The sequence below is a fragment of the Mandrillus leucophaeus genome, unplaced genomic scaffold (assembly GCF_000951045.1).
Source record: "Mandrillus leucophaeus isolate KB7577 unplaced genomic scaffold, Mleu.le_1.0 Scaffold888, whole genome shotgun sequence".
Taxonomy (NCBI): domain Eukaryota; kingdom Metazoa; phylum Chordata; class Mammalia; order Primates; family Cercopithecidae; genus Mandrillus; species Mandrillus leucophaeus.
Genome location: NW_012109674.1, coordinates 528,104 through 542,067, shown reverse-complemented (window position 1 = coordinate 542,067; position 13,964 = coordinate 528,104). Strand labels below are relative to the sequence as shown.

The following is a 13,964-nucleotide window of genomic DNA, read 5'->3' as shown; positions in this document are numbered from 1 at the left end:
AGGATGGTCTCGATCTCCTGACCTCGTGATTCGCCCATCTTGGCCTCCCAAAGTGCTGGGATTACAGACGTGAGTCACCGCACCCGGCCTTCTTTAATTTTTAATAAGTGTACCTTTTAATATTTTATAGTGATTGGAATTTAATAAGATGTCAATGTTGTTTTTCCAAAACAGATCCGGTTATTTTATAATGAAAAACTCTAAATATTGATGGTCTCTGAATTTTTGTACACTAGATTGATTTACTCACTTGATTTTACTTCTTGCTGTGCCTTCTGGATTCAAAATTGCACCATGCTTAGAGTTGTTAGGATTAAGACTTTGGAGACTCAAGTTGGGGAAGGCAGTGCATAAGCTGTGATGACTTTATAGTATCATGTAAAGAACCACAAGATGAAGACAGTGTAATCTGAGTGTCAGTTGAAGGCCTAACTTGGGAACCTGGAAAAATTAAGGAAGGGTGACGCTGTGGAAATCAGGCAACATAAGGACTCTTGCTGTCTGTGATAAAGTTTGAATCTTCAAGTGTTAAGCTTCCTGGATGCAGAATATAGCTGCATTGAAAAGATAGAACTTCTAATTAGTAGTTTCAAGAGTGAGGGGTAAAAGCGCTGCTTGTTTCCGGGGCTGGCAAACAACACTTCAATTTCATGAAGAGCCTTTTGAGTGACAAGCAAAGTTTTGTGAATGAAATAACCATGGCCATAGGAGAGCATCTGGGCTGGGTTAGGGTGGGCTCCTGGTGTGCCCTCCTTTATGCATCTGGATTACTTGCTTTACATTCCTTTCTAATCATCAAAATGTTAGAGCTGCAGTGAAGGAGAATGCACTTGGAATTTTTTTTTTTTTTTTTTTTTTTTTTTTTTTTGAGATGGAGTCTTGCATTGTCACCCAGACTGGAGTGCAAGTGGCGCAGTCTCGGCTCACTGCAGCCTCCGCCTCTTGGGTTCAAACGATTCTCCTGCCTCAGCCTCCTGAATAGCTGGAATAGCTGCCCATCACCATGCCTGTAATTTTTGTGTTTTTAGTAGAGACAGTGTTTTGCCATGTTGGCCAGGCTAGTCTCAAACTCCTGACCTCAAGTGATATGCCCTCCTTGACCTCCCAGAGTGCTGGGATTACAGGCATGAACCACTGCGCCCATGCTGAACTTGAAATTTAAAAGGACCATGTTGAGCTTTTTAGAAAAAGATTCTATAAAGAGAAGAAGAGAAAACTGGGAGTTTGCCAACTTTATAAAATTCTAGGTTTCTGCTTTTTTGATTTTTTATATTTTTACTCTTATGTAAAGAAAGTTTAATAGAAGCTGAATGTTTAGTAGTTTAGTTGACAATATAAATAAGCTGAATTTATCATAACCTCATTGATTTTAAATTCTGAGAGGGTGCTGTACTTTTGTGAAAAAGCTTTATTGTGAGGCTGAGTGCGGTAGCTCACTCCTGTAATCCCAGCACTCTGGGAGTCCGGGGTGGGCGGATCACTTGAGCTCAGGAGTTCGAGACCAGCCTGGCCAACATGGCAAAACCCCTGACTCTACTAAAAATACAAAAATTAGCTGGACATAGTGGTGAGCACCTGTAATCCCAGCTACTTGGCAGGTTGAGGCACAAGAGTTTCTTGAGCCTGAGAGGCAGAGGTTGCAGTGAGCCAAGATCATCATGCCACCAAGTTCCAGCCTGGGTGACAGAGGGGGACTGTCTCAAAAAAAAAAAAAAAAGAAAAGAAAAAGGCTTCATTGTGAAAAGAAATTTTGATTCAGGACCTACTTTAAAGAATGTATGTTATAGATTGGTAGATAGAATAATAGTAGTAGTAAGTATAGCTATTAGGATAGTAATTCCAGTTCATAGGATCCTGACTGTCTGAAATATTTGCTCTTCAGTAACATAACAAAATCCTATAGTCGATGCCCATGGGGGTATGTTTGCACTTGTCCCTTGTTATCCATATGGGATCGGATCCAGGATGCTCATGGAAACCAAAAGCTAAGGATGCTCAAGTCCTTGGCATATTATTTACATACAACCTCCCATATACTTTAGATTATCTCTAGAGGCCGGGCATGGTGGTTTATGCCTGTAATCCCAGCACTTTGGGAGACTGAGGCAGAAGGATCACTTGAGGCCAAGAGTTCGAGACCAGCCTGGGCAACACTGTGAGACCCTGTCTCTATAAAAAATTTTTAAAAAATTAAGCATGGTGGTGCACACCTGTACTTCCAGCTACTCACGAGGCTGAAGCAGGAGGATCACTTGAGTCCAGCAGTTCAAGGTTACTGTGAGCTATGATCATGCCACTGTACTCCAGCCTGGATGACAGAGTTTTTTTGTTTGACAAAAACAAACAAAAAAACTCTAGTTTACTTATAATGACTAATATAGTGTAAATACTGTGTAAATAGTTGTTACACTGTATCTCTTTTTTTTTGTATTGTTATTTTTGTTTTTTTCCTCCCCTCAAATACTTTCAATCAAGGTTGGTTGAATCTGCAGTTATGGAGAGCTGATTGTATATGATACACATTTGTTAATTAGCAATATACTTTAATCTCTGGTCCTAATAGCTAGACACATGCTGAGAGAATGCTGAAAGTCTTTGATTTGAAAGGATTTCTGATTTTTAGATGGAATCACCTTTGGAGGACTTAGTTACCTTTATATAATACTTTATGGCTCCCAAAGTGTAATCATGTCTCTTGTCATTTGGGTTTTGTATCAGTCCAGTGAAGACAGGCATTATCTGAGTCTGTGTGTATTGTTGTGTTTGCGCGTGTACTGCAAATGTGTTCATAGATTTGTTGCTGAGAAGGAATGCAGTTTGCTCAAGGTCATTTCACTAGAAGTGGTAGAATAAATCTTCTGATTTCTAAGAGCACTCATGATGCTATTTTTCTTATTAGTGAGATCTGGAATATGATTATGAGAATTAGTTATTTTGCTGAAGTTAAACTCAGAACAAACTTTAGCCTAAATTAGAACACATTTAAGATTAGTTGAGTTTTACCTTATGGCTGACAAATGGTTTAATTTATAGGCATTAGAGTAAAACTTTGGCCTGAGGGTTCTGCTCCTGATTTCTTCACTGTCCCAGTTCAGCTTTTGCTGTGGTTTATTTTGATGTTGGCCTTGAGCAAATCCCAGCCCTCTTCATAGCTTTGATTTTCCTGGGGGTGTAAAATCGGGATCTTGTTACTTGGTTGCCATCTGCCTGCTTCTTAGGGCTTATGTGAAGGGTTAATATTCTGCTGGTCCTAAGATAAAAAGAGCTAATCATTCATAGAGATTTTAATCATTCTTTTGTAGTGTTAAATTAACAGAGTATCTTCCAGTTGTCACTAGTGAAGGAAATTTATATCCTCATAACACTTTTAAAAATAGAATCTAAAAAATAGAATAAAAATAGCACAGTGGTGACTAGGCTTCAGCTAGCATTCTCTGTTAGGTCTGGAGAGACTTCTGGTAGTGCAGTCACTGGCTCTGAAGCATTGCCATTTTGCATTCTTATTTTCTCATGTGTTTCTCTGGTAGACATTTGTATTCTTAGAAACCTTGTATTTAAATTATGTAAATGGGATATAAAGCTTTGAGGATAAGTATTAATAACTTTGATGATTGATATTATTTACTTAAAACCCCAAACCACAGAAGTCCTTATTTATTTAATTTTAATTGGGGGAAGAAAGGCAGATACGATCCCAGTGCTCTGAGGTAAGGCTTTTCTGAAGTGACCCTTTATGTGTATGGTAGTGTTGAACATTTTTTAAAAAAATGGTGTTACTTAAGAACACTTTGAGAAATCAGGATTTTAATCACATTGATGTGGTATTTTATTTGTAATGGGATGTGAAGAACTGCGTTTTGAAATACACATTGGATATATTAAACCTTTCGTTAAGACTAGTGATTAAAAGTAAGGGTGAAAACCAAAAGAAAAATTCTAAGGATTTGATGGTAGTAACGTAGTATTTTGGAGATCTCATTGTATATAAGAAAAGCAACATCCATTTCATTTTTCCTAAAGGATACATTTTTAATATCATAGAAATTGGAATAAAATCAGAAAAATATCAGCATAATGAATGAACCTAATTCATTCATTATGCTGATATTTTTCTGATTTTATTCCAATTATAGATATAATTCATTCAGCTTAAATTAGAATATAATTTTATTTCTAGGCCATCCTAATGAGAGCTGTATATTTGGCTCTCTCTGCCACTGAAGATATTAAAACTGAAGAAATGACTTTAGTGAAATTTTTGCTGACTCTCTGTTCATTGCAACATAATTGAACAAGACTGAATTTGGTCTTGAGCAGTAGCAATCAGAGTTAAGTGATTAGAGGGAGCATTGTAGGTGGCTCCAGGCAGGTGGGCCAGAGCCCAGCTCCTTTCCTCTTGGCAATTCCTTTATCAGAGCCGAGACATCGTAGGTGGAGAGTTACTGCCGAAAAGAATTGGCATCAAGCCCATCATGAATTAATGTATTTGCCACTGAGCAGGGATTTTACTCTGAGGTTTGTGGAAGGTTTTGAAGCTGTATATGAAACTTTTTGTAAGTGTATGTTTGTGGAGGGAGGAGCCAGAGCTTTCATCAGAGTTTTTTGGAAAGGCTCCTAATTTAAATGGACGAGAACCTCTGCTGCAAAGTGCTGCAGGATTTTCAGTTTTCTCAAAAGAATGGCCTTTAGCCATAATTAAGTTTTCCTTTTATAAGACCTAATAAAATAACATCTCTCTGTGAGTTGAAAATACATACCTCCCCAAAAAGTCTCTCTTACTCAGAAAACATAACCCTAAGAAAAATTGGGTTTTTCTGTGAGTACAGTTTCTTACCTAAACATATTTTCATTTGAATTAGAGACCCAAGTCCGAGAAGTGCCAGTGAGTTGCCTATAGGTTTTTCTTTTTTTTTTTTTTTTTTTGCAAGCATTTTAATGGCCTAAATGGGTTAAATTTTTCTAACACAGAAACCAATGGAGTGCTACTGTGGATTGGCCTAAGCCTTATAAAATGAAGTTGTTTTTTGTTTTATGACTTTTGGCTGTTGGGAATTGAATCCAGCGTGATTGGATAATTTAACTTTGTGATGAACAGCAACAGCTTTCTGGGTTTAAAAATATGTGTGTGTATATGTATAATAATACATACATATGTATAGTAATATTTATAACCACACAGTACATTGATTTTTCTCTTTGTTTCTCCTCCCAGGTTCCTGGGACATCCTGCAGCAAAGATTCTCCATGCTTACAACCCTAGTAGGGACAGAGAGGTTGTGGTGAATTCGGTGTTTGCAGCTGCTGGACATTTCCATGTGCCGCCTGTTCCCTGCAGGGTGGGTGTTGATGGACTCCTGGAAACTATGCCGTGGCAGGCTGCCAGATTTTCTTGCTTTCTTTGGCCTGAAGTTTTTACTTTCTGCTCCCCGTCTCCCCCTTTTTCTGCCACCCAAACCTTTTCCTCCTGTGTGTTTAGCTTAGCATTTACTTTTCCAGTTGCTCATTTTTATAATTTTAGTGGCTCTTGATATCTACTGGGGCCGGGGGAGGTTGAGGGGGGGGGTTGGGGAGGAGTTTGAAGACTCTCAGCTGTGTGGTAATGTATGTATATTTAACGTGGCTTTATTGTGACTAGGGAAAGTTTATATTACTTGTCTTGAAATGACTACAAACTCCGAGGCATTTAGTAACTAATATAAGTTTATAGTTGAGACCTCTTCCATCTCTCCAACCTGCTAGGAAAGTTAGGTCTCCTTTCTAAATTCAGGACTGCAAGGTATAGTGAATGGCTCCTTGTAAAGCTGATTGGCACCATAACACAGAGCTCAAACTTAGTCTTCTAATAGTTTTAATTTCAGTGGTCTTTAATGTTTAATGAAGATCCTGATTGCTAGTAGGCTTTTATTTGTTTTGCTTACTATGTCTGCCTGATATTATGTACTTAAAAGAATACTGGGACTAAGGACGTGTTGTAAGGGGAAGCCCAATATTTGGTTTGTGACAGTCTGTCTGGATAAACCTTGTTCCTGATTTTTATTACATACCAACATGTTTGCACATTGGTTATTGTCTGTATTTAAGTAGAGATAGAACTGTGTTAGCTAAAGACAGTTGGACCTGTGGGGGTGCAAGAGGAGGGGAAGAAAAGATGTGAGACTCACAGCTCCAGTCTGAAGCGAAAGGACTCGTCCTGAGTCAGTGGTAATATTCTTTGCTGTATCCTCTTAGATACAGCAGATATGTAAGAGCGGATAGTTGGATGCTGATCAGTTTGGGGATTCTTATGGATTCATGATACTGATAAATCAAGGGTGCACAATATGCAAATGTCTGTTAACAGAAATTGTCAAAAAAAGAAAGTCTGTGAAAGACAGTTTATCAAAGGGGGCCATTCCAAATGGCTGACTGGGGACCTTTCTTTCAGGTAATTCCAGCAATGGGGAAAACTTCCTTCAGAATTATTTTCTTACCTACTGAAGAAGGAAGCATTGAAAGTTCCTTATTTATTAATACCTCTTCGTATGGAGTCCTTTCCTATCATGTGAGTAACTTTTTCCTTTTGTCATATAATTTGGTTGGTGACTTAACTGTAGGGGTGGGGATATTTTTAAAAAGACTTGGAAATGTTGTCACCTGGTTTATGTCGTTAAAATATAAGACTGTTAGTGATGTTAAAATCATCAGCGTGCACCCTTTTCTGCCTGACGTGCCACAGTTGGCTGTCTTTCCTACTGACAACACAGCTGTAGCCCTACTGTGGATCTTTGGAGCATACTAAAACAAAGCAAAGAAATCTGTCACACAGTTTCCCAATATAAAATACAGAAGGCTTTCAAAACTCACGACTCTCACCTCACGGGCATTCAGAAGGAGGCACTCTAAGGACAGTCTCTAGTGATTTTGCCTACCTTCCCTCCTTGGCTCAGGAATATTTCTGATTAGGAGACATTGATTGTGTGCTTGGAGGCTGATTCCAAGGGAGCTCACTATTCATATCAAAGTACCAGGAAGGGAGCTTGAAGAATCTTGTTGCTATTCTCAGAAATAGGAATCTTTACCTTAAATGGTACCTAATGTGGCATTTAACAAGATGTGGCATCAAGTAATTTAAGTTCAGATCAGTAATTTTTGTGGTTATTTCTTACTGCATTCCATTAAAGAGGTCCCATATCAGAGGAGTTGCCTACTTGTGAACAGATTTGCTACAGTAAGGAACATTCAGCTTAAATACAGCATTCTGTATCTGTTTGTTTTGTTTGTTTGTTTATTTTTTGAGACAGGGTCTCACTTTGTTGCCCAGGCTAGAGTGCAGTGGTGTGATCTTGGCTCACTGCAACCGCCTCCCAGGCACAAGCTATTCTCCTGCCTCAGCCTCCCACCACTGCCTGGCTAATTTTTGTATTTTTAGCAGAGACGGGCTTTCACCATGTTGGCCAGGCTGGTCTCAAACTCCTGTCCTCAAATGATCCACCTGCCCAGACCTCCCGAAGTGTTGGGATTACAGGCGTGAGCCACTGTGCCCAGCCAGCATTCAGCTGTGTTTTTTGTAGACAAAGATAAATATAGTAATTGGATTAGTAGAGTCTTGTAGGCCATGGTGATGAATACAGATTTCCTTTGGAGATGTGCTTTAGCATTATGGCAAATGTGTTTTAAAACTCTAACAAAGGAGCAATTCTCTCTCTCTTTTTCTGCAGGTATCTGGAATTGGCACTCGTAGAATCTCTACAGAAGGGTCTGCAAAGCAGCTACCAAATGCTTATTTTCTGCTTCCAAAGGTCCAGAGCATTCAGCTGTCACAAATGCAGGTCATTTTAATAGATTTACTTTGAATGCTGGTGGCCGCCAAGCTTTGTAACCCTCTCAGAATTGTGGTTTTTTTTTTTTTTTTTTTTTTTTACTATTTTCTGCTTTTTGAAAAAATTATATAGAAATACATATGTAAAATATCACTGGATTCCATGTAACTCCTTTTGAACAACTGTGGAGTCCACAGTGTTGATATTCCATAGTTTGCTTAATCTTACTGTTGGTCTTTTAAAATGTTTCCTGTTTTTCACTGTTATTACCATTAGGCCATATACCTGTTTTATAAGTTTCTTTAAATTTCCTTCTGAATCCTCTGTTTCCTTGGGGCATGTTTCATAAAGAGGAGAGATACTTTAGTTAAAGACTGTGAACCATTTTGTAGAGCTTGTTAAATCTTACCAGGTTGCTTTTCAGGGAGACAGCGCCCACGGTCACGAGTAATGACAGGCCCCTAAGGATGTCCTGTAATGGGAAAAACTATTTCTGATGTTGTGGTAGATGTATAATGATAAGTTAAAATTCTTTTAATATACATTTCATGAATCATTTTATAGGGTTGGCTACTTTTTCCCTTTGATTATCTGTATTTCCTTGTAACTGAATAATTTTATAATTGAGAAAAACTCTTGAACCCACATATTATGAAACTTACCTCTTCTTTCTGATTGGTAAATAAAGAACATTGCTTAGAGTTTGTAATCAGTACCTTTAGTACCTGGGGCTTTCATTCATTCAGCGGTTCTCTTGAGCCTCTACTTTGTGCCAGGCCTTGGTATACAGTTTGTATCTGCATAGAGCTTACATTCCAGTTGGGGAGAAAAACCAAATTAATTTACCTCTAGGATTATATCTGGGATCTTTATCACCAAATACATAATTCTTAGGGATTTTAAATAATAATTTTATTTTTATAAAACTGAAAAACCCCTCCTTGAAGAATTTTAAGAAAGACTTCTTTTAATTTGCAAATGTGTATTTTTTTTAAATCCTAAAACCAGAGGGGATGTGTTGAAAGGTTTTAAGCAGGAGACTGATACTGATGTGCTGTGGCTTGCATTTTTGGAGGGCCAGATGCCTCATCAGTGGAGATCTAAGTACTGGAAGAGAGACAAGTATTCAGAGTACCTTAGTTATTGGGGGTTAATGTAAGGGTAAGTGGAATGAAGGGAGAGAGGAAACTGATTCTGCAGGCCTCCTAGAGAGCTAGAACAGCTTACCCATTATCTCATCCCCCTGGCCTGGCAGATACTGCGTACTTCTCATGACGCCCACTGCCCTTTACCACACTGAGGCCATCCTCATCTCTCTGTTGGCCAACTGATAGTATCTCATTAACTGCCAGGATCTACTCTGGTCCCTTCCTACCTCTTTCCCAAAAATTCAAGTTGGACCACATTAGTCCCCTGCTTGAAACCCTTCAGTGCATTCCCATAGGTCTTAGAATTTAAACCAAATCCTGCTTATGGCTGTAAGGCCTGTGTGGTCTGGCTGCTGTCTGTCTTCAGCCATGTTGCTCACCACCCGTTCTTGGTCTCCACCTCATGGCCACAAGAGCCTTCCCCTGCTCACTTGTGCAATGCCATTTTCCCTCCTGCCACAGGTCCCTTGTGTCTGCAATGTTCTCAACCTCCACCTCCAACTTTTCTCCAAATTAACCCTTATTTCATCCTTCCTTTTTCAACTTACGCTTGAGCTCTTCAGGGACTTTTGCCTCTCTCTCCGTCCTAATTTCTGCTCCCATACTTATCTAGACTACCACTCCCATACTTACCTCCATTAAATAATCACATACCCACATGATGTAATTGCTTCACCATTCTTTCCATCACCCATGGAATGGAGTCTGATTGGGCTTCCTGTTGTACTCCCTGCACCTCACCTGGGAAGCAGTGGTTGAGTGCAGTTTTGGCCTGAGGTAGCTCTGGGGCTGTCCTCACAGGCCAAGTTTCTGTTGCTCCCTGTGCTGTAGCCTACCTTGGCAGTGCCTCGGCTTTTCTTGGTCTTTGTTTCTGCTTCAGAAGATACCAAACTCTGTTTCTTTTCTTTTTTTACTTTTAAAATTTATTTTGTAAACAATGTTATGAAATACAATTCACGTACCACAAAGTCCGCCCACTTAAAGTGTACCATTCAGTGAGTTTTAGTATATCCAAAGTTGTGCAGCCATCACGATCGCTGTCTAATTTTAGAACATTTTCATTGCCTCAGTCTCTTATTTTCTGTCTTTAAAGATTTGTCTATTTTGAACATCTTATATAAATGAAATGTATGGTCTTTTGTGATTGGTATCTTGCCCTTAGCATGTTTTCAGTTTCATCCATGTCTTTCATTCCTTTTTTTTTTTTTTTTTTGGTTAAAAATATTTTAATTGATAAATGATTGCAGAGGATGTTTTACCCATGTGAAAACAGTACGGTGGTAACCATGGAATGATATTTTTCTTTTTTTTTTTTTAATTTTTTTTTGTTATTATACTTTAAGTTCTAGGGTACATGTGTACAACATGCAGGTTTGTTACATATGTATACACGTGCCATGTTGGTGTGCTGCACCCATTAACTCGTCATTTACATTAGGTATATCTCCTAATGCTATCCCTCTCCCGTCCCCTTCTTTCATTCCTTTTTATTGCAAATAATATACATTGTAGGACATGCCACATTTCGCATAAGCATTCATCAATTGGTGTACATTTGTGTTGTTTCTACTCTGGCTATTATGAATAATGTTGCTATGAACATTCTTGTGTAAGTTTGTGTGGACGTATCTTTCATATCTTTTCTCTTGGGTGTATACTTAGGAGTGGAACCTTGCTGCATCATATGGTAATTCCATGTTTAATATTTTGAGGAGCTGTAAAACTGTTTTCTAAAGTGGTTGCATCATTTTACAATCCCATTAGCTATCTATGAGGATTCCAGTCTTCTACAACTTTGCCAACACTTGTCTTCCATTTTTGTTTATGTTTTTTTAAATAATCATCTTACTGGGCATGAAATGATATCTTATGTGGTTTTGATTTGCATTTTTGTAATGACTAATGACATTGAGCATCTTTTCATGTGCTCAGTGGCCATTTATATATTGTCTTTGGGGAAGTGTCTATTCATATCCTTTGCACATTTTAAAATTGTGTTTGTCTTTTTATTGTTGAGTAGTAAATGTATTAAATTCTGGATATTGGACCTTTATCAGGTACATGGTTTGCAAATATTTTCTCCCTTTCTATAGGTTGTCTTTTCATTTTCTTGATAATGCCCTTTGAAGTACAAAAGATTTAAATTTTGGTGAAGTCAAGTTTTTCTGTTTTTCTTTTTTCACTTTATGATTTTAGTATTATATCTAAAAAGGCCTAAAGTTATGAAGCTTTACTCCTATGTTTTCTCCTAAAGTTTTATGGTTTACATTTAGGTTTATGACCCATCTGACTTTAAGTGTTAGCATATGGTGTGAGGAAGGGATTCATTTTCCTTCTTTTTCATGTAGATGTCTGGTAGTTCCAGTACCATTTGTTGAAAAGACAGTTCTTTGTACATTGAATTGTCTTGGTATCCTTGTTGACCTCTTATCTGTGGCCCCATTCCTGGCTGTAGATTCTCTCCTTCACTTTTCATTTATCCTAGGATCTGTGAGTTTAGTTAAGTCACTTTCTAAGGCTGCTCCTTTTGCCATAGTTCTCCCCCATCAGTCAAAAATAGTTATTGAACATTATTTCTTAAGTGTTCCAGTAAATGATGGGGCCATGAACACAACACAGTGTGTTCTTGTGGTGTTATGGTATAAAATACTTCAGAGTTTGTAGATGGATTTAATTGTTTTGGCTGGTCTTTTGTTAGAAACCAGTATTAAAAAATCTGAATATCAGAAAAAAATATCTTAAAAGGCAGTTATTTTAATTTCTTTCATTTTTGCTGTGATTTAGGAAAATGAATTTTAAAGTTAATTTTTTTTTTTTTTTTGAGACAGAGTCTTGTTCTATTGCCTAGGCTGGAGTGCAGTGGCACGATCTCAGCTCTCTGCAACCCCCGCCTCTGGGTTCAAGTGATTCTCCTGCCTCAGCCTCCCGAGTAGCTGGGACTACAGGTGCACACCACCAAGCCCGCTAATTTTTATATTTTTAGTAGAGACAGGGTTTCACCATGTTGACCAGGCTGGTCTCAAACTCCCACCTCGGCCTCCTAAAGTGCTGGAATTACAGGCGTGAGTCACTGCACTCAGCCTAAAGTATGTTTTAAGGCTTGCTATACCTAAAAACAAAAACTTAAAAAATTTAAACCTAAGAAATAATTCTGGCATTCCTCTAGAAGAAAAAAATCCTGACTGGAGTATTTCTGCATGTAAACTGCATACATTATGTGAGGTCTTTGTTGTATTTTAAGTGGCCGTAAAGTTGTCAACTGTTCTTAGAAAGGAATGTCTTTATTTTGATATTCTACCGGTTTTACGTTTTTTTGCTCTCTGCTTGTTGTCAAGAGCCCATTGTCCAGGGTTGGGGGTTAGTGGATTCAGGAGGTCGGACTCCCTCAAAAAGGATAAGAGGGTGTGGAAGGTACCAAAGGCATAATTGCCTCTTCTCCAGTATAGAGCTAGAAAGTATATCTGATAGAAAGCTAAGCAAGAAGGTTTAGACATAAATATGTCATCAACTTTTCTTTAACTTGTTCCCTTAGTGCCATGTGAAGAGAAAATAACTGTTTGGTTTAGGAATAAAATTTGAAATTGAGAGAAGAAATACAGTTGTTTTATGTATATCAATTGAATCATTATGAAAAAGAAAACTGAGACTAAGATGATAATAGTAATTTAAAAGTATTTTCACTGAAACAATAGGGCCATATAATTTTTAGATTTTTATATGTGAGTGGGTAAAAAGTACAGGCTGATTATATGTTTGGGTCTACCTTACTTACATATGGGTCTAAATATGAAGTATAATTCATTGAATATTTAAAAAATTGTCTGGCTTCAGCATAGGTAGAGGATAGAAAGGCATGTACCCGAGGATCCCTGAACATAAATAGTCTGGAAGGTGAGGGTTCCAAAATTTGCAGGTACTGCTTGACTCATCCATCTGTGAAATGCTGATCAGAGAAGGAAAAATGCAGGAATATTTTATAAAACTGTGGAGCACAGATCGTAAAATGGGAGAAGTGCTTGATGTAGCACATTGAGGACACATATTTCAAATGGCATTTAAAAGATCATTATGAGTTATCTGTTGCAAAACTTGAAATTTACGTTGCCAGAATAATCTCAGAGGTAACAGATGTTTTGTTGCTGCAAACTTAGCAAAATTCAATCATGAGAAAGGAAAGCAGTGAGAAAACGGGATGTGTACCCTTTTTTTTTTTTTTTTTTTTGAGACAGTGTCTCGCTCTGTCACCCAGGCTGGAGTGCAGTGGTACTATCTCAGTTCACAACTTCAGCCTCCTGGGCTCAAGCCATCCTACTGCCTCAGCCTCCTGGGTAGGTGAGATCACAGGCGCATGCCACCAAGCCTGGCTAATTTTTGTATATTTTGTAGAGACAGGGTTTTGCCATGTTTCCCTGCCTGGTCTCAAACTCTTGAACTCATTGATCCACCCACCTCGGCTTTTCAAAGTGCTGGGATTACAGGTGCAAACTACCACGCCTGGCCTGGATGTGCGATTTTGTGTGCAGCGTTGTGATATACGTGAACCACGTGCAGTATTTCTCCTCACATGTATTACAACACTGCACACAAAGGTATGCATTCAGTTTTTCTCATTGCTTCCAATTAGTATGCTGAGTTGAATCCTCAATGCAATAGTATTAAGAGGCGGGGCCCTTGTGAGGTGACCAGGTCATGAGGAAGGAGCCTTCATGAATAGGATTGGTGCCTTTAATGAAAGAGGCCCAGCCAGGTGCGGTGGCTCACACCTGCAATCCCATCACTTTGGGAGGCCGAGGTGGGCAGATCACCTGAGGTCAGGAGTTCAAGACCAGCCTGGCCAACATGCTGAAACCCCGTCTTTACTAAAAATACAAAAATTAGCCGGGTGTGGTGATGTGTGCCTGTAATCCTAGCTATTGGGGAGGGTGAGGCAGGAGAATCGCTTGAACCCAGGAGGCGGAGGTTGCAGTGAGCCGAGATCGCGCCATTGCACTCCAGCCTGGGAGACAAGAGCAAAACT

The 13,964-nt window shown here is 38.7% G+C and overlaps 1 protein-coding gene across 1 annotated transcript in view; it reads left to right on the top strand.

Annotated features, from left to right (window-relative positions):
- Positions 1-13,964, top strand: part of KIAA0922 (KIAA0922 ortholog) — a 195,812-nt gene that overhangs the window by 97,653 nt on the left and 84,195 nt on the right. Inside the window, exons 5-7 of the mRNA XM_011969377.1 lie at positions 5,213-5,336; positions 6,425-6,541; positions 7,698-7,808. Of these exons, the coding sequence (XP_011824767.1) occupies positions 6,437-6,541; positions 7,698-7,808 (216 nt within the window). The 5' untranslated portion in view covers positions 5,213-5,336; positions 6,425-6,436. The remainder of the gene's footprint in view (positions 1-5,212; positions 5,337-6,424; positions 6,542-7,697; positions 7,809-13,964) is intronic.